The sequence below is a fragment of the Oncorhynchus keta genome, chromosome 19 (genome assembly GCF_023373465.1).
Source record: "Oncorhynchus keta strain PuntledgeMale-10-30-2019 chromosome 19, Oket_V2, whole genome shotgun sequence".
Lineage (NCBI taxonomy): Eukaryota > Metazoa > Chordata > Actinopteri > Salmoniformes > Salmonidae > Oncorhynchus > Oncorhynchus keta.
In genome coordinates this window covers 37,833,723-37,858,008 of record NC_068439.1, presented here as the reverse complement: position 1 = coordinate 37,858,008, position 24,286 = coordinate 37,833,723, and the positions used below count along the sequence as shown (strand labels likewise).

The 24,286-nt window shown below is 44.5% G+C and overlaps 1 protein-coding gene across 6 annotated transcripts; it reads right to left on the bottom strand.

Moving 5' to 3' along the window:
• Positions 1-288: 288 nt before the first annotated feature.
• Positions 289-23,051, bottom strand: LOC118398217 (protein FAM131B-like). 6 transcript variants are annotated; one of them, XM_035793347.2, is made up of 9 exons: positions 22,550-23,051; positions 14,503-14,550; positions 14,031-14,068; positions 9,147-9,240; positions 7,730-7,954; positions 5,554-5,694; positions 3,995-4,317; positions 3,374-3,622; positions 289-965 (listed from the first exon to the last, which is right to left on the bottom strand). In XM_035793347.2, the coding sequence occupies exons 1-9, from the start codon at positions 22,575-22,577 to the stop codon at positions 750-752; spliced, it is 1,362 nt and encodes a 453-aa protein (XP_035649240.1). In that variant the 5' UTR covers positions 22,578-23,051; the 3' UTR covers positions 289-749. The 6 variants fall into 6 exon arrangements, with proteins under 6 accessions (XP_035649240.1, XP_035649239.1, XP_052326442.1 ...); XM_035793346.2 differs by having other exon boundaries at positions 9,138-9,240; positions 22,550-23,050; XM_052470482.1 differs by lacking the exon at positions 14,503-14,550 and having other exon boundaries at positions 22,550-23,050.
• Between the last annotated feature and the right edge of the window lie 1,235 nt (positions 23,052-24,286).

The window sequence follows — 24,286 nt, the reverse complement described above, 5'->3', positions numbered from 1 at the left end:
CTACCAACAATAATGTTTTTCGAGAATATATATATATATTTTTACATACATACATACATACATACATACATACATACATACATACATACATACATACATACATACATACGAACACTCTCACATACATACATGCAAGCGCACGCACACACACTGTACATACACACACACTGTACATACACACACTGTACATACACACACACTGTACATACACACACTGTACATACACACACACACTGTACATACACACACACTGTACATACACACACACTGTACATACACACACAAACAAACACTGATACATATCACTTTATTTCCTTTTTTGTTTTTATAAAAATCATTATTATATATTATTACTTTGTATACGGTTTACTATTATCGTTAGATTCCTTTCAAAAGCATGCACTTCCTTTTGGTTGTCTCGTGATTCTCTATATTGCACTGAACTTTATCGCAGTGTCCTTTGTCTTTCTTTCTACTCTTGAACTCCATTCTTTCGACTTCATTTCCTCAGTTCAATATCACGGCAAAACAAATCCTTACGTTTCAGCAAACCCACAGATTTGAGCAGTCATTGAACTGTCTTTAAAGTCGCCTGTGGCTCTTTCATCATTGTCATTTCCAGCACTTGGTCTTTGTTTTTCTCTCAGTCTCAGAGTGGGTAAATAGCTGGAAGGGGTGTGGAATAGCTTGCTTGGTTGATTATTGATAAGTGTATCATGTTTGTCAATCTCTCTTTCTGACTGTCCTTCTCAATTGATTGCCACGGCAACAATAGGCCCCTCCGCCACCTCTTCATCCTTCTCCTCCAACGATTGGACTATGCAGGGTGTGACCACAAAGGGTATGCGCTCTCCCATTGATTCTGGGCGTGCTCGTTGTGGACTGGTGCCTCCAATCGGGGTGGCGTCTTCTCTAAGCGGCGACGGGGTCAAAGTTGGCTCCAAGGTTAACGTAATCTCATCTTCCTGTGAAAACAGTAAATGGATGGTTTACTAACTATACTGTACTTACCAAACCGTGAGGATCAGTCAACAGTCCCTACCTGTGGGTACAGAATAACCCATTTATTAGCATTGCACGCCATCGTGTCGCTGGAGGACTGACTTTGACGTAAAACACTTGTAGTAGGCAGGACAAACATATTTTCTCGATTTCACTAATATCATCACAATCAATAAATCATAGCACTTTTTTTTGTGGCTCATTCAGTAGTTTTTACCTGATAAAGTAAAATCATGTTGAGAAATAATGTTAAAAGTACCGCTTATATGGCTAAAACATACATTGGCCAAGTGTCAAAACACCGGTTTTAGATCAATATGCTTAAATAAGTTGTGATATTTTGAAGACCAATACATACATAAGTTACTCCTTACACATTTCACACTTGTGTTCAGATTACTTCAATTAGTACCTCAAACTGCACATGCACCAATATTTACCAAGCGGTCACTCAAGACTGGAATTGATTAGCTTGTTCTACTGTATCAATAACACGCGCAAATTAATCACTCACATTGATATTGTATTTCAATCAATGGAACTGGGACAATAACCACAGCGACATGTACTATTTGCGCTCTTCTAACAGATAAACCTCAATGAAATTGGGTACACTACATATATCTGTTGATAGATGACAACCTGTCGTAGCCCATTATCAATTTATATCTCTGTGAGAAAATTATTTCAGTAGATGGCCAACATGGAAAAAGAAACAAAACACTTTTTATGTCTGGATAATTTCAACGAATCCCCACCTCACACCAGTTTCTAAATATCGACAGGGGTTGGCTTTTGAATGCTAGGTTAACCCTCAAATCCATGCATTCATGTGAGGCAAGAGACGTTTATGGGAAGAGCGCCAATTTCTTTCTAGCCACCGTGGTCTGAAAATGACAGCTGCATTCTAAGTCCCACTATGGACTGGCGCATATGGCAAAAACACTTAACCAAAGACTATAAACTTTAATACTAACATCACCAATCTGAGGTAAAAGACTGTGTATTTCCTGTAATTAATTGTGTGGTGAAAATATTAATCTGTGTAATGTAGAAACACGTTCTGTCCACCACACAGAATTTTGCGTAACATAACGTAATTAAATATGTCAAAGTAATTCAATATCTGAACATATTACGATAGTAAATGTATTAGACGGACAAATTCTTACAACAGTGACATATATTTCTTCCTACTTTAACTACGGAGAGAGTTTAAAAATACTCCTGAACACAATTTAACCAGGAGCTCTAGACTAGAGCGTCCATAGGGTCTGTGCAGCAGGCTGAACGTTTAACTTGGCTTCTTGTTGGGCCTGCTGTTAATAGTGGCAATATCAGTTTGGCTCAATCTGTTTAGGCAACAATGTGTGTGATAATATGGATTATATCTAAAGCAATACAAAAACTGGCTGATTTTAAGGGTTTACTGGTAACTTACAAAGCATTACATAGGCTTGCTCCTACCTATCTTTCCGATTTGGTCCTGCCGTACATACCTACATGAATGCTACGGTCACAAGACACAGGCCTCCTTATTTTCCCTAGAATTTCTAAGCAAACAGCTGGAGGCAGGGCTTTCTCCTATAGAGCTCCATTTTTATGGAATGGTCTGCCTATCCATGTGAGAGACGCAGACTCGGTCTCGACCTTTACGTTTTTATTGAAGACTCATCTCTTCAGTAGGTCCTATGATTGAGTGTAGTCTGGCCCAGTAGTGTGAAGGTGAACGGAAAGGCACTGGAGCAACGAACCACCCTTGCTGTCTCTGCCTGGCCGGTTCCCTTCTCTCCACTGGGATTCTCTGCCTCAAACCCTATTACAGGGGCTGAGTCACTGGCTTACTCGTGCTCTTCCATGCCATCCCTAGGAGGGGTGTGTCACTTGAGTGGGTTGAGTCACTGACGTGGTCTTCCTGTCTGGGTTGGCACCCCTCCTTGGGTTGTGCCGTGGGGGAGATTCAGATACTCTGAATGATCGGCTATGAAAAGCCAACTGACATTTACTCTTGAGGTGCTGACCTGTTCCACCCTCTACAACCACTATGATTATTCTTATTTCACCCTACTGGTCATCTAAGAACATTTTAACATCTTGGCCATGTTCTGTTATAATCTCCACCCGGCACAGCCAGAAGAGGACTAGCCACCCCTCATAGCCTGCTTCCTCTCTAGGTTTCTTCCTAGGTTCTGGCCTTGGAGTTTTTCCTAGCCACCGTGCTTCTACACCTGCATTGCTTGCTGTTTCGGGTTTTAGGCTGGTTTCTGTACAGCACTTTGTGACATAAGATGATGTAAGGCTTTATAAATACATTTGATTGATTGATTGATCGTCTGAAAATCAACACGTTTTCTTCAATCACATGGCTCACCTTAGTCTCCTCCTCTTCCTGTTGCTCTGAGATGCATTCACTCTCCTCCTCTGGCTCCTCCCCCAAGGTCTCAACCACACCCCCAACCATGTCACCCATTGGCCCGCTCATCTGTCCGACAATCTCCACCTGCGCGGATCCCCATAGGTCAGCCAGGCGAGGGTGAGTGGGCAGGCCCAGACTGTGGATGGTGCTGTTGGGCGTGGCTTGGAGGGAGTGGTTTGCACTGTGTAGTCTGTGTTCCATTGTCTGTAGATAAGGCAACACAATTCCTTAAAATGTTCTCATGACACAAAATAATTGCATTATCAAGAGACATCCCCATGAGTCGACAGCTCATGGCTAGTGGGAGGAAATGAGTCATCTGTTGCTCTTGGCAACAAGTATTTCTGTACATAATTAGTAGGTCTCATGTGTTGTTATTAACACTAAAGCGTTGGTAGCATTACATTAACAGTAAGAAGGATTAAAAAAATTGGATACATTTTCTGCTAATAACACTAGCAAACTGCTAGTATACTGCTGTCTTACAATGGTTGTCATTTAGACACTTCCATATTTTATTGAAACACTAAGTCCACCTGGTGACAGTACTCTATGAGGCAATCCAGTCTGTCTCACCTGTTGCTGTTGGTAGAGCATTAGCTGCTGGTGCTGGTACAGCTGGATCTGCTGCAGCTGCTGGAGCTGCAGCTGGCTCTGCTGCTGCAGGGTGAGCTGTTGGGACTGCTGCTGGATGTAGCCCCCCACGCTGTCCGCCTCGCCGTAGCCCTCACCGGGCGTCCCTCCGCCCCCACCCGCCATGATGTAGGCGGCCGGCGAGGCCACGCCCGATGGATCGTTGCTGATTGGCTCCCAGGCGTCGGAGGAGGAGAGGCAATAGAGGCCCTGGGCGACGTAGGTGTTGGGCCACACGTCGGCCGAGGAGTGATGGGTCGCCTGATCTGTTGTGTTAGGGAGGGATGAAGGGAGAAGTACATGTTTTATTAGACACACATAATAAACTGTAATCTCAAGAGCACAAAGCAAAGATTTTTGATGTGTCACAGAAGGCAGTGGATATAAGTAAACGTGGCCTTCAGTTTCCATAACAGTGGTTTACATTAGTTGGGTTCAAAGGGCCTTGAAGAAACAGTATCACCAGATATCAGAAGATATTTACAGCAGCGTCACCATTTTGACAATAAATACACTGGAAACATATCTAAGGAGAAAATGAAAGCTGACTTGACGATGGGCAAACCGTGCCTTAGTTATTATAATGCCTATAATAATCTGATTTTAATTGGTCTCTGGGTTGATAATAGCAGAGAATAGGCCCTTATGGTGCTGGTTAATGAGAGTCAGGCTAAGTCCTTGTGTTAACCTACAAGCTCCCCCAGGGTTTTCTGCTACAACACAACACTACCCAACCAAACACCCCAGGGCCACAGCTACCATTTTGAGTTTCTCCACAACATTTCTTCATAAAGCCCTGATGCACCTCTCGCCGACCTGTCAAGCGGAGTGGAAATGGCATCAATCAAACCGGAGTAAACAACGTCAATCACAGTGGCAGGAAGCCTTCTACAGTCAAATAGGGAGCAGCACAGTCCAATGCAGAGTGGACGTGGAGCTCACAAGTCAATTATGATCTCTCTTCAGAACGACATATATATTAACTCAACGATGTGTTTTTGCATTTGGCACTAATATTGTTGTGGAAAAGTAAATGCTTCATTTAGTATAAATAAACATTTTGTCTTCGTTGGTTGAATCTGGAATTCATTCATTAAAGCTGAAACCTGCCACGTCCGTTTGCGATATCAAAACAACAAAGTAGCTCATTTAAACAACGAAGACTGTTTCTTCCTCTTGGACATCAATTGCTATGGACTACGATTTCTCTTGACCACGATGCTGGATGCTCATCCCCCCAAAAAAAAAAAAACAATAACAAATGCTCCTGGGGCGACCAGTGGCGCTGTTGCGTCTATCGCGAATCTCAGCTTTAAATGCTATATGCGATCAAATGTCATTTGTACATCCTTCTCAATTTCACAATATAGCACTGTGGCATTGGATGAACAGATTCAGTGAGTGCTGTTCATTGAAATGTAGTTTGTACATTAAAAACAAAAGTTATCATAAAATGGCTGCCCTAATTCTAGTGTGTGGTGGCCATGTTTCTAGTCCTTTACCTCTGCTGGTGATGCTCTCCTGGTTGGTCTCACTGAGGTGTGCCACACTGCCTTGGTTGGAGCCAGCACAAAGGCTGTCTTCCTCCATAGATCTCCAGCCCAGCAGAGTAGCCTCCGATAAGGCAAATTGTGCCATTAATCCTGGATGAAACAAGGGGATAGACTTTGTAAACAATGTAAAAATACATGGTTCCAAATCTCATTTATTTACAGTGCATTTGGAAAGTATTCAGATCCCTTGACTTTTTCAACATTTTGTTACATTACAGCCTTATTCCAAAATGGATTAAATATGTTTTCCCCTCAGCAATCTACACACAATAACCCATAATGACAAAGCCAGAACTGGTTTTTAGACATTTTAGAAAATGTATAAAACATAAAAAAAGAAATACCTGATTTATATAAGTATTCAGACCCTTTGCTCTGAGACTCGAAATTGATCTCAGGTGTGTCCTGTTTCCATTGATCATCCTCAAGATGTTTCTACAACTTGATTGGAGTCCACCTGTGGTAAATTCAATTGATTGGACATGATTTGGAAAGGTACACACCTTTCTATATAAGGTCCCACAGTTGACAGTGCATGTCAGAGCAAAAACCAAGCCATGAGGTCGAAGGAATTGTCCATAGAGCTCCGAGACAGGGTTGTTTCAAGGCACAGATCTGGGGAAGGGTACCAAAATATTTGTGCAGCATTGAAGGTCCCCAAGAACACAGTGGCCACCATCATTCTTAAATGAGCTGGCCACCCAGCTAAACTGAGAAATCAAGGGAGAAGGGTCTTGGTCAGGGAGGTGACCAACAACTTGATGGTCACTCTGACAGAGCTTTGGAGTTCCTCGGTGGAGATGGAAGAACCTTCCAGAAGGACAACCATCTCTGCAGCACTCCACTAATTAGGCCGTTATGGTAGAGTGGCCAGACCGCTTGGCATTTGCCAAAAGGTACTCAAAGGACTCTGGGACCATGAGAAACAAGATTCACTGGTCTGATGAATCCAAGATTTAACCTTTTGGATGCCAAGCGTCATGTCTGGTGGAAACCTGCCACCCTTTTCAGGGACTGAGAGACTAGTCAGGATTGAGGGAAAGCAAAGTGCAGGGAGATCCTTGATGAAAGCCTGCTCCAGAGCGCTCAGGACCTCAGACTGTGGAAAAGGTTCTCCTTCCAACAGGACAACAACCCTAAGCACACAGCCAAGACAACTCAGGAGTGGCTTTGGGACATGTTTCTGAATGTCCTTGAGTGGCCCAGCCAGAGCCCAGAACTGAAAATAGCTGTGCAGCGACGCTCCCCATCCAACCTGACAGAGCTTGAGAGAATCTGCAGAGAATTCTTTTTACCAGGTAAGTTGACTGAGAACACATTCTCATTTACAGCAACAACCTGGGGAATAGTTACAGGCGAGAGGAGGGGGGATGAATGAACCAATTGTAAACTGGGAATGATTAGGTGACCGTGATGGTTTGAGGGCCAGATTGGGAAATTAGCTAGGACACCGGGGTTAACACCCCTACTCTTACGATAGGTGCCACAAGATTTTTTGTGACCACAGAGAATCAGGACACCCGTTTAAAGTCCCATCTGAAAGATGGCACCCGACACAGGACAATGTCCCCAATCACTGCCTTGGGGTATTGGGATATATATTTTTTTTAGGCCAGATGAAAGAGTGCCTCCTACTGGCCCTCCAACACCACTTCCAGCAGTATCTGGTCTCTCATCTAGGGACTGACGAGGACCAACCCTGCTTAGCTTCAGAAACAAGCCAGCAGTGGGATGCAGCGTGGTATGCTACTGGCTAATAATGGCTAATAATGGGAAAAACTTCCCAAATATAGGTGTGCCAAGCTTGAGGCGTCATACCCAAGATTCATACCCAAGACTCAAAACTGTAATCGCTGCCAAAGGTGCTTCAACAAAGTACTGAGTAAAGGGTCTGAATACTTATGTAAATGTTATATTTCAGTTTTTTATTTGTAATAAATATTTTTGCTTTGTCATTATGAGGTGTTGTGTGTAGATTGATGAGGACATATTTTTATTTAATCCATTTTAGAATAAGGCTGTAATGTAACAAAATGTGGAAAAAGTCAAGATCGCTGAATACTTTCCGAATGCACTGTACATATTGATTTGTTTCATTTTCACTGGTTCTTATGTTCACTCTTACCTGCGGTGAAGCGGGCTTCCTTTTCTCCTTCACTGAGTTCACTGTACATTTCACTCTCCCTCCTCCTATCCTTTTCGCGTTGCGAGGTTGGGATTTTGGCGACCACAGTCCCTTCAGTCCCAGTGGATGGTGTGTTCCAGCTCTGCCATTCGATCATGTGAGCCACCTTGCCCGAGGCCATGGCAGTGGGCTTTGTCACTTTATCCTTCATGGAACGGGACACGCCTAAATAAAGAATAGAGGGGGGGGGACACACACACACAACACATTCAATTTCTGAATATTGCACCTCCCACGACGGCTTTGGGCTCAGGAAGTGAAATGGGCTCGGAAGCGTGGAAAATGCTTAATGGGTTATGCGTTCTTTCTGGAAGGCATAGAATTCAGTACAAAATGGCTTCTTCCTCTTTCATGGATGTCTCTCAGCAATTCTGGGTGGTTGGAGATTGAAGTTGATGTAGATGGGGCTTACTGCATTATTAAAAGCTGGCTGTTTATTCCTCATGGCTTGTTGACTTGATCGATCTCTCAGTCACCTGTCGTGAGCAATCAGGGTGAACTAGAGAACTCTATGAACCATATTAATATTCAGTCTTCACTTTTGAAATTCATCAAGAAGACGAGATTCATTAGAGTTGAAGCATTTGTTTGTAATTCAAATGTGGAAAAAAGTTACCTTCGCTGTAAACATCATTCTGAAAAAGCACCACTGCAAATCCTTAATTAAAGTGCAAATATCTGACGATAACGAGGGATGTACTATTCCTTCGGTGTAAGTGTTTGGGGGGAACAATACAAATCGAAATTAAATCAACTAATGTATTCAGTGTGAACTGAATACATTGGGCAAAAGCAGATATGAAGCTTTGTTGATTTGACAAATGTTGTTCTCATAAAAATGATAATTTCCTTCATAAAATATTATCCATTGTCGATTTATATTCAGTGTTATGCAAAGTTATTTTGGGAGTAAGGAAAGTAGTGCTTTTGAGGTCTTTATCATTCCAAGGTCGATAGAGGCTGACTGTTAAATACACACGATATCAAATCAAATGTACTTCAACCGCAACAGACACGACCACAACACTAACAATACACTAAAAGCACAGACAAGCACAGAGCCATAAAACTGCCTTGCCAACACAATAAAAACACACCACCACCACAAACACCACGCTACATTTCCCAACACACCTGTGGAGATTTTTATTTCGATTAAAAAATAAAATAATAATAATCTGATTGGATTCCATCAATTGCCCATAAACGGTAAATTGACGTGTGCATTAGATATCAATGGGGAGGAAGGGAGTGAAACAGGAAGGGCACCCATGTTGGCTCCATTTCCCCCTCCTGTCTGGAGCCAACATGGCTGGTTGGTTTACCGTCTACCAGGACAGACACACACCTGACACACCTGTCAGTGAGGACTTAGCCAGAGCACCGATCCCGTAGGCGCTGGAGTTCCTCTTCAGACGAGGCAGGATGGAAGTGGTGTCCTCCATCGAGAGCTGTAGAAAGGGATGAGGCGAGGAAAGAAAGAAAGAATTGTGGAGGAGAAAGGGGAGAGGAATGGCCGATCGTTGAGATGGGGGGGCAAAACAATATTATTGGCTGAGGATTAGATATGAAATACAATTTAATTGAGAAAATAGGGGGAAATTCGACTTAACAATCAAATACAACTACCATCATATTAAGCAAAATTGACATTACATGTGGTGTAGTAGTTCAATGTGCAGACACTGGACTGTACCTGTAGGGCCTGTGATTCATATGCTTGATAAATAAAGGAGCATCACGCTAGCGGCTAGCGTTATTAGCTGCCGTAGATTACGGTAAGGTTGTTACAGCTTCGTATCCCCCAGCCGGGGAGATACTATGTAACACAGGCAGCACAGTAGATTAGCAGCAACGCTCTACAGACAGAGTGAGCCGAACCACGCGCGGCGGGACGGAGGAGGAAGAGGGCGAGATTAGCAAAGGATTTACATGGATTCCCTCGCAGGAAAACTCGGCACACCCATGCTGAGAGAGAAAGAGAGGGAGGTGGAGGAAGAAATCCGGGAGAGATATACAGTAGGTATGTGTGTAGAGGAGGCGGGAAAGGGAACCCAACAGAGAGGAGAATAAAAAAAAGAAGATCAGCTACAACGACAATGACAGAAACAACAAAAAAGACAAATAAGGTGTGCAAAGGATTCGCAGGACGAAACCAGTGGTAGTAAAGTACTCAAGATTTGGGTGGAGGGAGGGAGGAAGAGAAAGAATGTGAGTGATGGAATATCAAAAGAGGAAGAGAGATTTGGACGAAGCAGGCGGGGGGTTTAAATATTGATACATTTTGGATAGATTAGATATGAGAATTCACTGTCTGTGTAGGAATAGATTCTCTCATATCAGCTTGACCATCTGCTTTGGAAATCAGAAAAAACAAAACAAAAATTGGTTGTAATTGCCATTGAAGTCAGTGTTGGTGTTTGTCGTGCTTCCCTCCCAATAATAGGCTTGAACTAATTATTCATAATTGAATGATATCTTATGTTATCATAACACATCCTGCACTTAGAAATAGGACGAAACTGTGCCCCTTGTGAGGAAAACGCATACATAAAATGGTGCCCCGTGTGATGTCATTCTCCTACTATACTCCAAGTCGATATTCACGTCATAAGTAATTCCCCTCTACCACACCCACAAATTAGGAACAACAAACATTATTTTCCATTGAACCCCATTGTAAAAAAAAAGCCAACTTCATCATACATTTGTAGTTATACAGAAATAACAAAAACATGCCAAAAGCTATTGTGTTGTTCAGTGTAAATGTAACCAGGTCAAACATCCCGCCATGCAGTCCAGAATGCTCCCGCGTAGGGAAATAGAGCTCTGCGAGAACAGCCCTGTGGCTGCAGGCTAGAAATAGAGCCTGCGAGAACAGCCCTGTGGCTGCAGGCTATACGGTATGGGAGAGTGGGAAATAGAGCCCTGCGAGAACAGCCCTGTGGCTGCAGGCTATACGGTATGGGAGAGTGGGAAATAGAGCCTGCGAGAACAGCCCTGTGGCTGCAGGCTATACGGTATGGGAGAGTGGGAAATAGAGCCTGCGAGAACAGCCCTGTGGCTGCACGCTATACGGTATGGGAGAGTGGGAAATAGAGCCCTGCGAGAACAGCCCTGTGGCTGCAGGCTATACGGTATGGGAGAGTGGGAAATAGAGCCCTGCGAGAACAGCCCTGTGGCTGCAGGCTATACGGTATGGGAGAATGGGAAATAGAGCCCTGCGAGAACAGCCCTGTGGCTGCAGGCTATACGGTATGGGAGAGTGGGAAATAGAGCCTGCGAGAACAGCCCTGTGGCTGCAGGCTATACGGTATGGGAGAGTGGGAAATAGAGCCTGCGAGAACAGCCCTGTGGCTGCAGGCTATACGGTATGGGAGAGTGGGAAATAGAGCCTGGGAGAACAGCCCTGTGGCTGCAGGCTATACGGTATGGGAGAGTGGGAAATAGAGCCTGCGAGAATAGCCCTGTGGCTGCAGGCTATACGGTATGGGAGAGTGGGAAATAGAGCCTGCGAGAACAGCCCTGTGGCTGCAGGCTATACGGTATGGGAGAGTGGGAAATAGAGCCCTGCGAGAACAGCCCTGTGGCTGCAGGCTATACGGTATGGGAGAGTGGGAAATAGAGCCCTGCGAGAACAGCCCTGTGGCTGCAGGCTATACGGTATGGGAGAGTGGGAAATAGAGCCTGCGAGAACAGCCCTGTGGCTGCAGGCTATACAGTATGGGAGAGTGGGAAATAGAGCCTGCGAGAACAGCCCTGTGGCTGCAGGCTATACGGTATGGGAGAGTGGGAAATAGAGCCTGCGAGAACAGCCCTGTGGCTGCAGGCTATACAGTATGGGAGAGTGGGAAATAGAGCCTGCGAGAACAGCCCTGTGGCTGCAGGCTATACGGTATGGGAGAGTGGGAAATAGAGCCTGCGAGAACAGCCCTGTGGCTGCAGGCTATACAGTATGGGAGAGTGGGAAATAGAGCCTGCGAGAACAGCCCTGTGGCTGCAGGCTATACGGTATGGGAGAGTGGGAAATTGTGGGGACCCAGAGTCCAAGTATGCTATGTGTGTGGAAAACATTTCCTCCCAGGTAAGACGTTTAACTTGTTTAGTATAGTCTGTATGTTTGTGTTGTTGCTCTTGGTTAGCTTCATGTTCTGGTCGGTAGCTAGCTGGAACTCACGCGGCTGCTGGCGCCACCATAAAAAGAGGCATGAGGGAAGCCCTTACAATATGATGTTTTTCTAAGTAGTGAGAACTCCCAGGAGCAGGCAATGTCAAAAAGTACTTTTCTTAAATGTAGATTTGTAATTGGCTAAAACAAGAATACTGCAAGAAAATTGCGTTTGAAAAAGGTCAAGTGTTTTCTGTGAGCCAATAGGATCAACAAGGTAAAAATGGGTTGTTTTCCCCCAAGGCGGCCCGGGTCGCGACATTCTATCTAATACCGACTGAGAGCATACACTAGTCATAGAATTGTGGAATCTGACTCATCATCAGGCCTATCATACTCCAATGTTATGATAACAAGGAAATGCTTGAGGTCAAATCTAACCTAGTTGCCAGGGCCAACAGCAACTTCTGCAGGCAGTTAAAGTGGCCCTATTGGAGTATGCCCATTGGCCATTGTATTTTGTCATAAAGAATTAGGCTGGCCTTAGAGAGGTGTTGGAAGTTGGTTGGATATAATGAGTATTGCTCAGTCCAACCTAGTTGAACAGACTAGATTCGAGATTCACAGATACATTTTAGATTCCATTCCCACATATTCAGGTGTAAATTATTGCGAGGAATATGTATTATGGAGACTGGTCTTGAGAAAGGCCTGAAAATGTCCGAATTAAACATTCTCGACTGTATTGCCATTTCTTGTTGTTTCTATAAGAGTATGTATTGCAACTGCAAGTGAATCTTTTTTTCACCTTGTAATACCTTCTTATAAAACACCTCATGAGTTGTCAGAGTGATTTAGCAATCCCCCGTGAAGTCCAAGCTAGCCGCCCAGAGGATTTCTACTTTAGTTGGGATGGTGATAAACGAATGCCACAAAATGCTGAATTATTCACTGAAAAAAAGTGACCGGGGTCAGTGCTTACTCTTTATTTATGAGGGCTTGCGGTGTGGGGTGTCACTAGAAAGGATTTATCATGGTTCAAATGTGCATTAACAGAAAGGGAGAGCAAGGAGCAGCAGGGCGTCAGCGTCCTTGGAACTTCTCCCTAGCAACAGGCCCAGTGATTTCTGGGAACAGGTTTCCCCCGGTGAAGCGCTTGTGTGTCAATCGGCCAATCAGACATCAGTGGCCGTGTTGTTGCCATCAAACTCTGGCCAGTCCAGGGGAGCGCATACTGTCTTTCTAACCTTGTGTGTTACGAGGCTGCTGGCTGCATCCACCTTCAGCTCAGCTGCCACTGCTGTGTTGACATCATACTGTGGCATCTTGGAATTACAGACTCATTCATCCGAATGTGGACGGAGTTCATCCACCATATCCAGGAATATATGGGGTAACATTTTATTTATTTATCACAACGTCTAAATTTAACTGTGTTTTGTTACTTGTCGGATGGGGGATGGGGGTGTAGATGAATATGCTTTCCTCGGGTCCTTCTGTGGCTCAGTTGGTAGAGCATGGCGCTTGGCCAGGGTAGTGGGTTCGATTCCCGGGACCACCCATATAGAATGTATGCACATGACTGTAAGTCGCTTTGGATAAATCAGCTAAATGCATATATTATTATTATTATTATTATTTAAAACATCTGAGGTGGTCTTGTTGGTTGTCATTGTGGAGTGTGTTTTTTTCTGTTTAAATAGACCCCACATTCAGCCTTGTAGCCTCTTTCCAGAGACAAAAACAGCAACAGTGGTAAAGGAGTGAGATGGATCGTATGCTATGTCCCTGGAGTGGGAGATTATATATAGCACCGTAATGGTTTTGGCTCTCGAGACCAGCTCCGGTGACCTCTGTGAGAAATTCAATACAAACCATCTCTGAGCAACATTATGTCATGGCACTCTCGGTATAGGAAGCAGCGTGAACGAGTCAAGCTCAGTTTCACTACTAGATATGAGAAACCATGAAATGACCCTTTTCCTCGATGGCCATCTTGGCTCAAAGGATCCATTTGACATAAATATGAAATACACTCGAGAGTAGAGCCGGAGTGGTATAAAATCCAGACAAATGATATTTCACTTCAGGGGGGATAAAATGTACTGTATATATCGAGAATGTCCTTCATACCTGCTCCCCATCTTTCCGTACGGGAACAGCGTCCGCTGCTAGAAAAAAAAGATAGAGAAAGCAGATAGAAGAAGATGAAGCCAGCCTTATGCAACCTTTACTGAGTAGAGCTGACAGCACTCTCCAACATGTATGCTAACATTCACACAAAGCAATAAAATGTGATTATTATTTTCACCGACTGTTAGCACATTAGGAAAAACTAGTATGTGTCATCATGGGCCAAGATCTTTAGATTCCTATACTTGATTATGTTTAAAACGGCCTCGAATGACAGTTCAGTGTGTCCTATTTCAACTGCGTGATCATTAAGGTTGCATTGGACAGTAGGCCTAGTAAATCATGCATTCAAATACATATTAAATGCTAATCTGTTATGTTTTCATTATTATTCAACTGTTAGTAAGGCATATTGTATTATTATACCCAAAATACAGAAAATATGGTAAAGTAATATTATATTGTCACATACTGTAAATGGACACTGCATTGCGTGCCCTCTTCTCCACACAGATATAAGCTGAAAAAAGTCATTAATTGAATTCAAAATCCTTAAAACACTTGTCTGTATTGTTTTATATCCTAACATCTCACTTGAACACGTATACAGTTAAAAGGGGAGTCGAACAAAGTTCTCACTTGAAACACATCTTCATGACTATCTAAGGGCCCCCATCTAAATCTGAACATGTGTAACACTTGAACGTGTCCTTTAAACAGGCAAAACATAGATATAGATAGAAATAGAAGATAGATCCAACATAAGAGAAAGTCAAATTGAGTTCTAAAATCTGATTTGAAACACTTTAACTACAGCTGAGTTGACACACAGGGGAAGCTGGAGGCCATTTTCCTCCATCAGACACTCACACACCAGAGACCTCTAAAGCTGATGGAGCTCCAAGATAACCGAGGAGAAAGAGGGCGAGTAAGAGGTAGTAGCACTTCAATGGAAAAAAAAGAGAAAGGAGGGCAGGGAGGGTGTGGAAATGTGGACAAGACAACCAAGGGTTTACCAAGATGGGGCAGAGAAAACAGGACAAAACTACGAGGAGGAGGAGGAGGAGGAGGAGGAGGAGGAGGAGGAGGAGGAGGAGGAGGAGGAGGAGGGAGGAGGAGGGGAGCGTTCCAGTAGGCCAATATTTTAATGGTATCAATTGGTGTCCATGGTGTGTTATCAAGCCTGCATCCTAACCAATGGAATGAGAAGGTGGTGAATATGTTTTGTTGTTGGTGTTAAAACAATCGTCACAATATTTCAGTGAATTGTGTCCACAGTTGATCACCACCTCGTGTGTGTGAGGTCCACCCATCTGTAAAACATGCACAAAAAGAGCAGACCCAAACACACTCATCTTTTCCCACACTTGTCACCCTGGCCTGTCAAGAGGTTTTCAATCTTCATAGGCATCACTGTCATCTAACAGCTTGTAAATAAACTAGACAGGCAGACCTCTTGATCTCATAGAGTACTAAGCCTCCTCCACTTTGCTGTAGAATTTGCCTCGTGGTAGAGCATTTTCTTCTTTCCCTCGTTCATTGATGATTCAAAACATCTGAGTCAGATAATGAGCCGTTTGAGAGGAGAGGTAAGGTCTCAACCGTCACAGCAGTCTTATGATACAACTGTACAATTACGAAGGTGGGGGGGGAAAGCTTTGTTCCGAGCAATTGTGTGAGCTGGGGAAGGGTAGGACTAGGTTCACACAGTGGCCGAAATAGCAGGGGCTCGCCACTCACGCTGAATTGAGCGAATTCCTTACGGGTGCATTAGCCTGCTGTGACCAACCGAGCGGAAGCCAGAAGCCAGAAGCCGCGCGGGTCATCAAAGCAAACGGCAGGGGGGGAAGGAGAATCGTCGGCCACTGCCGCAATCGCTCCTGACAGATCTCGTGGTTCGGAATGTTGGGCACCACCATCATCTGTCTTTTGCGATCACTTGGGGCCGAGTAGGGCGTCTTGGCTGTCACACGGTGGGTGACGTGCGCCCTGACGCTGATTCCGGGTGAAGGCCAAAGTCTGACTCATTTCAGCTCCAGTACCAGTGCCAAATGGAGTTCTAGCAGGACATAGTACTGCATTTTTTTTTTATTCTGAGCACATATGCAGCGACTATCATGGTAAGGAATGGCCACGGTAAGAGCAGGGCTTGAAACCAAAGTGACAACCTGGGGAAATGGCACCTCGACATTTCAGCATCGATTTCCGTAGCCTATATGAGGAGACTTTATTTGTGATAAAAAAAACTGTTGGAGCTACCACATACTGTCAACCTAATATACAAAAGCATTGGACCCGAAATACATACCCACTGGGCACAGACATCAATTCAATGCCTATTCCACATTGGTTCAACGCAATTTCATTGAAATAAAATGGGAACAATGTTTAATCAACCAGTGTGTTCCCAGTGGGTAACTACTGTGTAAAAAAAAAAAAAAAAAAGAGTTGGATAGCTGTTCCAAACCACTATTGGCAGACAAATCACCAAAACATCATGCTACTAATTCAAATTATATGTCTCAGAGTTTAAAAAGTTAACACTTAGCCATCGTAACACAACCCATGCTTCTCCCAGTCTTCTTTTCTCCATTCCTCCTTTACTCTCACCCTTCCAAATTCCTTCCTTCCTCCCATCCTCCTCCCTCTCCCCGAGCCTCTCTCTCTCCCCTCTTCTCCCATGAGCACTAGCAGTCTTCCACTCTAACGGTCAGTAGCAGCTCAACCATGACCACCCGTCAAAGTAAACTCCATCGACTAGTCACCTTGGCCCCACGTCCGTCACCTTGCGAGTTGTCCGTCAACTCGCGTCATCAGCCGTACGGTGTATGTGACGCAGTGAGCATGCTCCACTCAATACCGAGCATCCGTCAGTCAGTCTGTCAGCACTTTTAATGAAATCAATATTGGGGGGGGGATTCCTGTGTAATGCAATATCTCAAAGACACTCAATAGAACGGAATAACAAACAAGATGAGCGGTGCAAAATAGGACACAACAAGCTACAGCAGGTCTCTGGCCAGGTCAAGCCTTCAACAGATTGTTTAGCAGTGCGTTTTCATATGGGAAATTGAGGAAGGCCTAGAGTGCCTTGCAAAAGTATTCATCCCCCTTGGCGTTTTTTTTTTTCTTCTATTTTGTTGCATTACAACCTGTAATTTCAATGGATTTTTTATTTGGATTTCATGTAATGGACATACACAAAATAGTCCAAATTGGCGAAGTGAAATGAAAAAAAGAAGAAGAAGAAGAAAACAAAAATGGAAAAGTGGTGCGTGCATACCTATTCACCCCCTTTGCTATGAAGCCCCTTAATAAGATCTGGTGCAACCAATTACCTTCAGAAGTCACATAATTAGTTCAATAAAGTCCACCTGTGTGCAATCTCAATGTCACATGATCTCAGTATACAGTCGTGGCCAAAAGTTTGAGAATGGCACAAATATTAATTTTCACAAATGCATTGCTATTAATAGCAAAGTCCCTCTTTGCCATGCAAATTAACTGAATAAAAAAAAAACATTTCCACTGCATTTCAGCCCTGCCACAAAAGGACCAGCTGACATCATGTCATTGATTCTCTCATTAACACAGGTGTGAGTGTTGACGAGGACAAGGCTGGAGATCACTCGGTCATGCTGATTGAGTTTGAAATAACAGACTGGAAGTTTCAAAAGGAGGGTGGTGCTTGGAATCATTGTCTTCCTCTGTCAACCATGGTTATCTGCATGGAAACACATGGCCGTCATCATTGCTTTGCACAAAAATTGATTCACAGGCAAGGATATTGCTGCCAGTAAGATTGCACCTAAATCAACCATTTACCGGATCATCAAGAACTTCAAGGAGAGGGGTTCAATTGTTGTGAAGAAGGCTTCAGGGCACCCAAGAAAGTCCAGCAAGCACCAGGATCATCTCTTAAAGTTGATTCAGCTGCAGGATCAGGGCCCCACCACTACAGAGCTTGCTCAGGAATAGCAGCAGGCAGGTGTGAGTGCATCTGCACGCACAGTGAGGTAAATACTTTTGGAGGATGGCCTGGTGTCAAGAAGGGCAGCAAAGAAGCTACTTATCTCCAGGAAAAACATCAGGGAGAGACTGATATTCTGCAAAAGGTACAGGGATTGGACTGCTGAGGACTGGGGTAAAGTGATTTTCTCTGATGATTCCCCTTTCCGATTATTTGGGGCATCCGGAAAAAAAGCCTGTCCGGAGAAGACCAGGTGAGCGCTACCATCAGTCCTGTGTCATACCAACAGTAAAGCATCCTGAGACCATTCATGTGTGGGGTTGCTTCTCAGCCAAGGGAGTGGGCTCACTCACAATTTTGCCTAAGAACACAGCCATGAATAAAGAATGGTACAAACACATCCTCGGAGGGCAACTTCTCCCAAACATCCAGGAACAGTTTGGTGACGAGAAATTCCTTTTCCAGCATGATGGAGCACCTTGCCATAAGGCAAAAGTGATAACTAAGTGGCTCGGGGAACAAAACATCGATATTTTGGGTCCATGGCCAAGACACTCCCGAGACCTTAATCCCATTGAGAACTTGTGGTCAGTCCTCAAGAAGCGGGTGGACAAACAAAAACCCACAAATTCTGACAAACTCCAAGCATTGATTATGCAAGGATGGGTTGCCATCATTCAGGATGTGGCCCAGAAGTTAATTGACAGCATGCCAGGGTGGATTGCAGAGGTCTTGAAAAAGAAGGGTCAACACTGCAAATATTGACTCTGCATCAACTTCATGTAATTGTCAATAAAAGCCTTTGACACTTATTAAATGCTTGTAATTATACTCCAGTATTCCATAACAAAAATATCTAAAGACACTGAAGCAGCAAACAGAAATTAATATTTGTGTCATTCTGAAAACTTTTGGCCACGACTGTATATACATACACCTGTTCTGAAAGGACCCAGAGTCTGCAACACCACGAAACGAGGAGTACCACCATGCATGCGGGACCATGAAGACCAATGAGCTTTCCAAACAGGTCAGGGACAGAGTTGTGGAGAAGTACAGATCAGGATTGGGTTATAAAAAAAAAATCAGAAACTTTGAACATCCCACAGAGCACCATTAAATCCATTATTAAAACATTTGAAAGAATATGGCACCACAACAAACCTGCCAAGAGAGGGCCGCCCACCAGAACTCACAGACCAGGCAAAGAGGGCATTAATCAGAGAGGCGAATAGTTATGCACGCTCAAGTTCTGTTTTTTTGTCTTATTTCTTGTTTGTTTCACAATAAAAAATATTTAGCATCTTCAAAGTGGTAGGCATGTTGTGTAAATCAAATGATAAGGCAACAAAATAGGAAAAATGCCAAGGGGGGGTGAATACTTTCACAAGCCACTGTACTTTGCTAAATGGCACGAAAACGCACCAACAGACATTGTAACAATAATCGTCAAGACCATGGAAACCAAAGGGCACATACAAATACTAATCAGTGGGAACGAGGGACAGGTGTGCATTATGAACGTTCCGGAGGGATCCGTGACACTGTTCTTTCCATGACAGAGACTGACCAGGTGAAAGCTATAATTCCTTAATGATGTCACTTGCTAAATCCACTTCATTTATTGTAGATGAAAGGGAGGAGACAAGTTAATGAAGGATTTTGAAGCCTTGAACCATTTGAGACATGGGTTGTGTATGCGTGCCATTCAGAGGGTGAATGGGCAAGACTAAATATTTAAGTGCCTTTGAACGGGGTATGGTAGTAGGTACCAGGCGCACCGGTTTGAGTGTGTCAAGAACTGCAATGCTGCTGGGTTTTACGTGCTCAACAGCTTCCCGTGTGTATCAAGAATGGTCCACCACTCAAAGGACATCCAGCCAATTCAACACAACTGTGGGAAGCATTGGAGTCAACATTGGCCAGCATCTCTGTGGAACGCTTTCGACACCTTTGTAGAGTCCATACCCGGTGAATTGAGTCTGATCTGAGGGCAGAATTGGATGCAACTCAATATCAGGAAGGTGTTCCTAATGTTTTGTACACTCAGTGTATTTGTACGACGCCAATCAAATTTGACGTGCCCATTTGAAATCGAATAACCTCTTGCCGTAATCCGCCTCACAAACCCTGTGACGAACCACTACAGTAAGCACGCTAAACTGCTGAGATTGACATTGCTATGCTATAATCTTCCATGATACATAACCACAGAACAAAGGCAATACTGAGTGAGCACGGTTATTAAAGAGCTCTGTTGTCTCCCAGAGTCTAGGAATAAACACAGCTGCCAACCATTCATCGTGAACGACATCCGTTATGAACATAATGGAATACACTGTAAGAACTAGGTTCGGCAGGCTACGCAATTCACCGGAATAACAGTAGGACACAGTAGAATCAGATCATGCTCTCTTGTTGACATGGCACGGTTCCTCTGAATGTTTCCCAGAGGATCTCAACACGGTGTGGGGGTGCGCTGTTGACCCATATTTACTGTAAGTATCTCCCCTCCATTCCGCATCCACCGACGTCACTCCATACCCGATGCTATATATAGCAAGTTATGCTTATTATAACAATAGCGCTCGGGGCAATGGGCTGTTGTTGTTTATCACAAGACATCACCCTCAGTTCATATGTGATATCAAACGGCCCATGGCACGTGATAAGACACACTAACATGGGCATGTCTATTTAGTAGACGAAGCAAACCGTTTTGTTTGTTTGTTTGTTTGTTTGGCAGTAAGTATTGGTAGGAGTAACATAGTGGTATTTTATACAAGTTACAGCATCTTTCTAAAAACCCCATGTGTTAAATACTACGGACGCAAACCATGACGGAGAGAGAGATGAGGACAGAAATGAGAAACCCAGTCAGAGGGAAAACTCCCTTACAGCAAACAGGGAAAACCCTAGTGTCGTTTTCCTGCTACAAATTCCACATCCACTGACACCTTCCCTAGTTTGTTTTCACACACACATTTCGCACACCCATTTGCCTCTAAAACGCCAAGGCTGGCTTTCATTTCCACGCTCAATACACAAGCTACACATCCCCCACAGACTCAATGACAATCAAAGGTCATCTCCGACGGCGAGCCTCCATTTGTTTTCATAAAGGAACTGGCGAGTGTTTAAAAGAAGGCAACCCCCTCTCTTATGTATCCCCCCAGACAACGACACACCACTCTTTAATTCATCTGTTATACTATCTACAGTACAACACACTCGCGATAATATCTTATCCAATCGGAGAGAGATCGAGCTCAGTGAAATCATCTGCTGCCTATGTCACAGCCGGACGGACCGTAGGACTTCCACAGACCATGTAATTCCATTCCGTCAACAGTATGCTCCATGAAACTAGTTTTAGCACTGAAACTCTCCATACACCTCAATGTAGCTACACCGGCTGTATTTACAACTGGCACCATTAACTTTCCTCAATGAACGAACCTACATGTGCAGCGCACCCGGGCTCACACCTGGGTTTGACCGGTCATGACTCATCCAATGCGGGTCATAGTCCAGCCAAGTGAGTGTGAGTGTGTGTTTGTGTGTCTCAATTTGATACAGTACCTCTTAACCTGAAATGCGCTGCCGCACGCATGCTTCAATTTATTACCCGCTGGCATAACGCACTGAGACAGAGGAGAGGAGCATTTACGATGTTCTCAGACACAGGGAATGGTTACCTTAGCTCTATGTCAAGGCAAGAGGGCAGCTAAACAAGAGGGAGTGCGCGCACACACACACACACACACACACACACACACACACACACACACACACACACACAAACACACAGTCAAACTAACAGTCCTTCTTCATAATGAAATTCAGAGGTCTGCTCTCTTTCTCTCTGCTTCACTCTTTCCTTTTTCTTTCTCTCCATCACTATTTATACGTGCAACAGTACACCATGCAGACACTGCTAGCAGGATTTCTCATCATTCTTTTCTCTCTCTCCCTCCCTCCCTCTCTCCTTCTCACTCGCTTTCTCTCTCCTCTCTCTCATTCTCTCCTTTCACCTGTCCCCCCTGAGATCATTGTAAACAGCCTCTAACGTCATCGTTCAGTCTCTCTGTCTCCTCAGAACCTTCTGCATCTCTCTCTCTCTCTCTCTCTCTCTCTCTCTCTCTCACACACACACACACACACACCAATCGCCATTCGCACATGGTCGTACAGCCCATCAGACATATAAAGCTGAAATGTCAACCCGAGTCGCCCCTTATTCCAGTCCACTACAAATCGTCTCACGTCCTGCCTTCACTTCCACTGTCATGCTGGTGCCTTTCCATCTACTCCCTAGTCCACACACACATTCAGCATTCACCATGATCAAACAAAAAAACTCTCCTGTATGTCTAGCCTCGGTCAGACGCTGCTGAGCCAGGTTAACCCAACACGTCTCCATAGAAACGTACATACAGTTTCAGAGGAGAAATTGAGAGCCCTCCTTACCTCCCCCACTCCCACCCTCTTCCATTTCTCTCATCACTGGGGGAAAAGCAGAAGGGGGAAAAGATGGGGGTCTGCTTACTGATGGTCCGGGAGCCGATGCAGCCCATGGTGTCTCTCTCACAGAGGCCTTGGAAGCAGCAAGCGAGGAAGCGCAACCCTTTCACCAGGCATTCTCTCCACTCCTCTTCTCTCCTCCCGTCTCGCTCCGTATGTGTGTGTGCGTTTGTGCACGTCTCTCACTCGCGCTCTCTCTCTCTCTCTCTCTCTCCTCCTCTTGCTCTGCTTTTCTCTCTCACGCTCCCTCTCTCTCTCATTACCTCCGTCAAGCACACTGGCACAGACACGGGGACACACAAAGTCCAGCGTTGCGATGCTGGAGCATCCCAGTTAGTCAGTCAGCAAGTCAATGTGTCTGAGAGCAGGGGAGGATGGAGGGAGGGAGGGAAAGATGACAAGCAAGTACTAGCTACTTCAATGCCATTAATATCCCAACTCTCTAAATGATTTAAGCATCACAAATTTAGCAGAGATATTGACCTATTCTAGGAAATGGAAATGTCCTCTGTATCTTCTGTGTGAAGAATGAGTGTCCAGTACATATCTTTTCCCCCACCTCTCTTTCTCTCTCGCTCTAACAATGCAGCCCAGCTGTTTTCCCTCTCCTTCTGCCCCTCCCTCTTTCTGTCTCTCTCCATTTCACTCACACAATATGCATATAAACACAGAATGGGATTCAATTGTGAGGAGGCGAGGCAGGGGGACAATGGAAGAGTCCTTAAGCTCTCTGACTCTCTCCTACTCCCTCTGCTTCTGATTTTATGCTCAGAGTCCAATCTCACACAATGAATACTGGCTTTTCCCCTAGGGAGCTCAATGCTTTGACAGCATTGGCTGTCCAAAAATGTCAAATGTGTTCAAACTGATGAAACATATGTTTAAAATACGCAAACATCCTATTGGTTAACATAGAATAGAATAGCTCAAATAATAACTTATGGGTAAGTATTCATCTAACACCAAGAGAGAGAGAGACAGATGGAGAGGAAGAGAGGGGGAGCTGAGGAGAATGGAGGATGGAGGAGGGAGGATGGAGGATGGAGGAGGGAGGAGGGAGGATGGAGGATGGAGGAGGGAAGATGGAGGAGGGAGGTTGGAGGATGGAGGAGGGAGGATGGAGGAGGGAGGATGGAGGAGGGAGGATGGAGGATGGAGGAGGGAGGATGGAGGAGGGAAGATGGAGGAGGGAAGATGGAGGATGGAGGAGGGAGGATGGAGAATGGAGGATGGAGTAGGGAGGATGGAGGAGGGAGGATGGAGGATAGAGGATGGAGGATGGAGGAGGGAGGATGGAGGATGGAGGATGGATGATGGAGTAGGGAGGATGGAGGAGGGAGGATGGAGGATGGAGGATAGAGGATGGAGGATGGAGGAGGGAGGATGGAGTAGGGAGGATGGAGGATGGAGGAGGGAGGATGGAGGATGGAGGATAGAGGATGGAGGAGGGAGGATGGAGGATGGAGGATGGGCGCTGTGAGTCGTGTTAAAGAGCGACGGCCTTTAAAAAGCTACGAATCCCTTTGAAAATAGCCTGTGTGGCATCGATATGTGTTAGAAAGAGTTATTCTTGTGTCAAAATTGATTACAAAGTGTAAACAGGAAGTCAGTCTCCTCTAAAACAAAGTTAGGAAAATCCGTGCATCACAACAGATAAAATGAAGGTTGGGTTTTGATTTGACAATGTACATTTGCATTTTGTTTACTTGAGAAATACTGCACCAAACACCTTAGATGTAAAAGTGTGCAACTAAAAAATCCT

Excerpts from the sequence above, each read along its gene's own strand:
- LOC118398217 (XM_035793346.2), bottom strand. The coding sequence starts at position 22,577 with ATGGGCTGCATCGGCTCCCGGACCATCA. Across the intron at positions 14,551-22,549 it reads CATCGGCTCCCGGACCATCA|CTTATATCTGTGTGGAGAAG; the intron begins GTAAGCAGACCC and ends GACTTTTTTCAG. Across the intron at positions 9,241-14,030 it reads TACGGAAAGATGGGGAGCAG|CTCTCGATGGAGGACACCAC; the intron begins GTATGAAGGACA and ends CCCTTTCTACAG.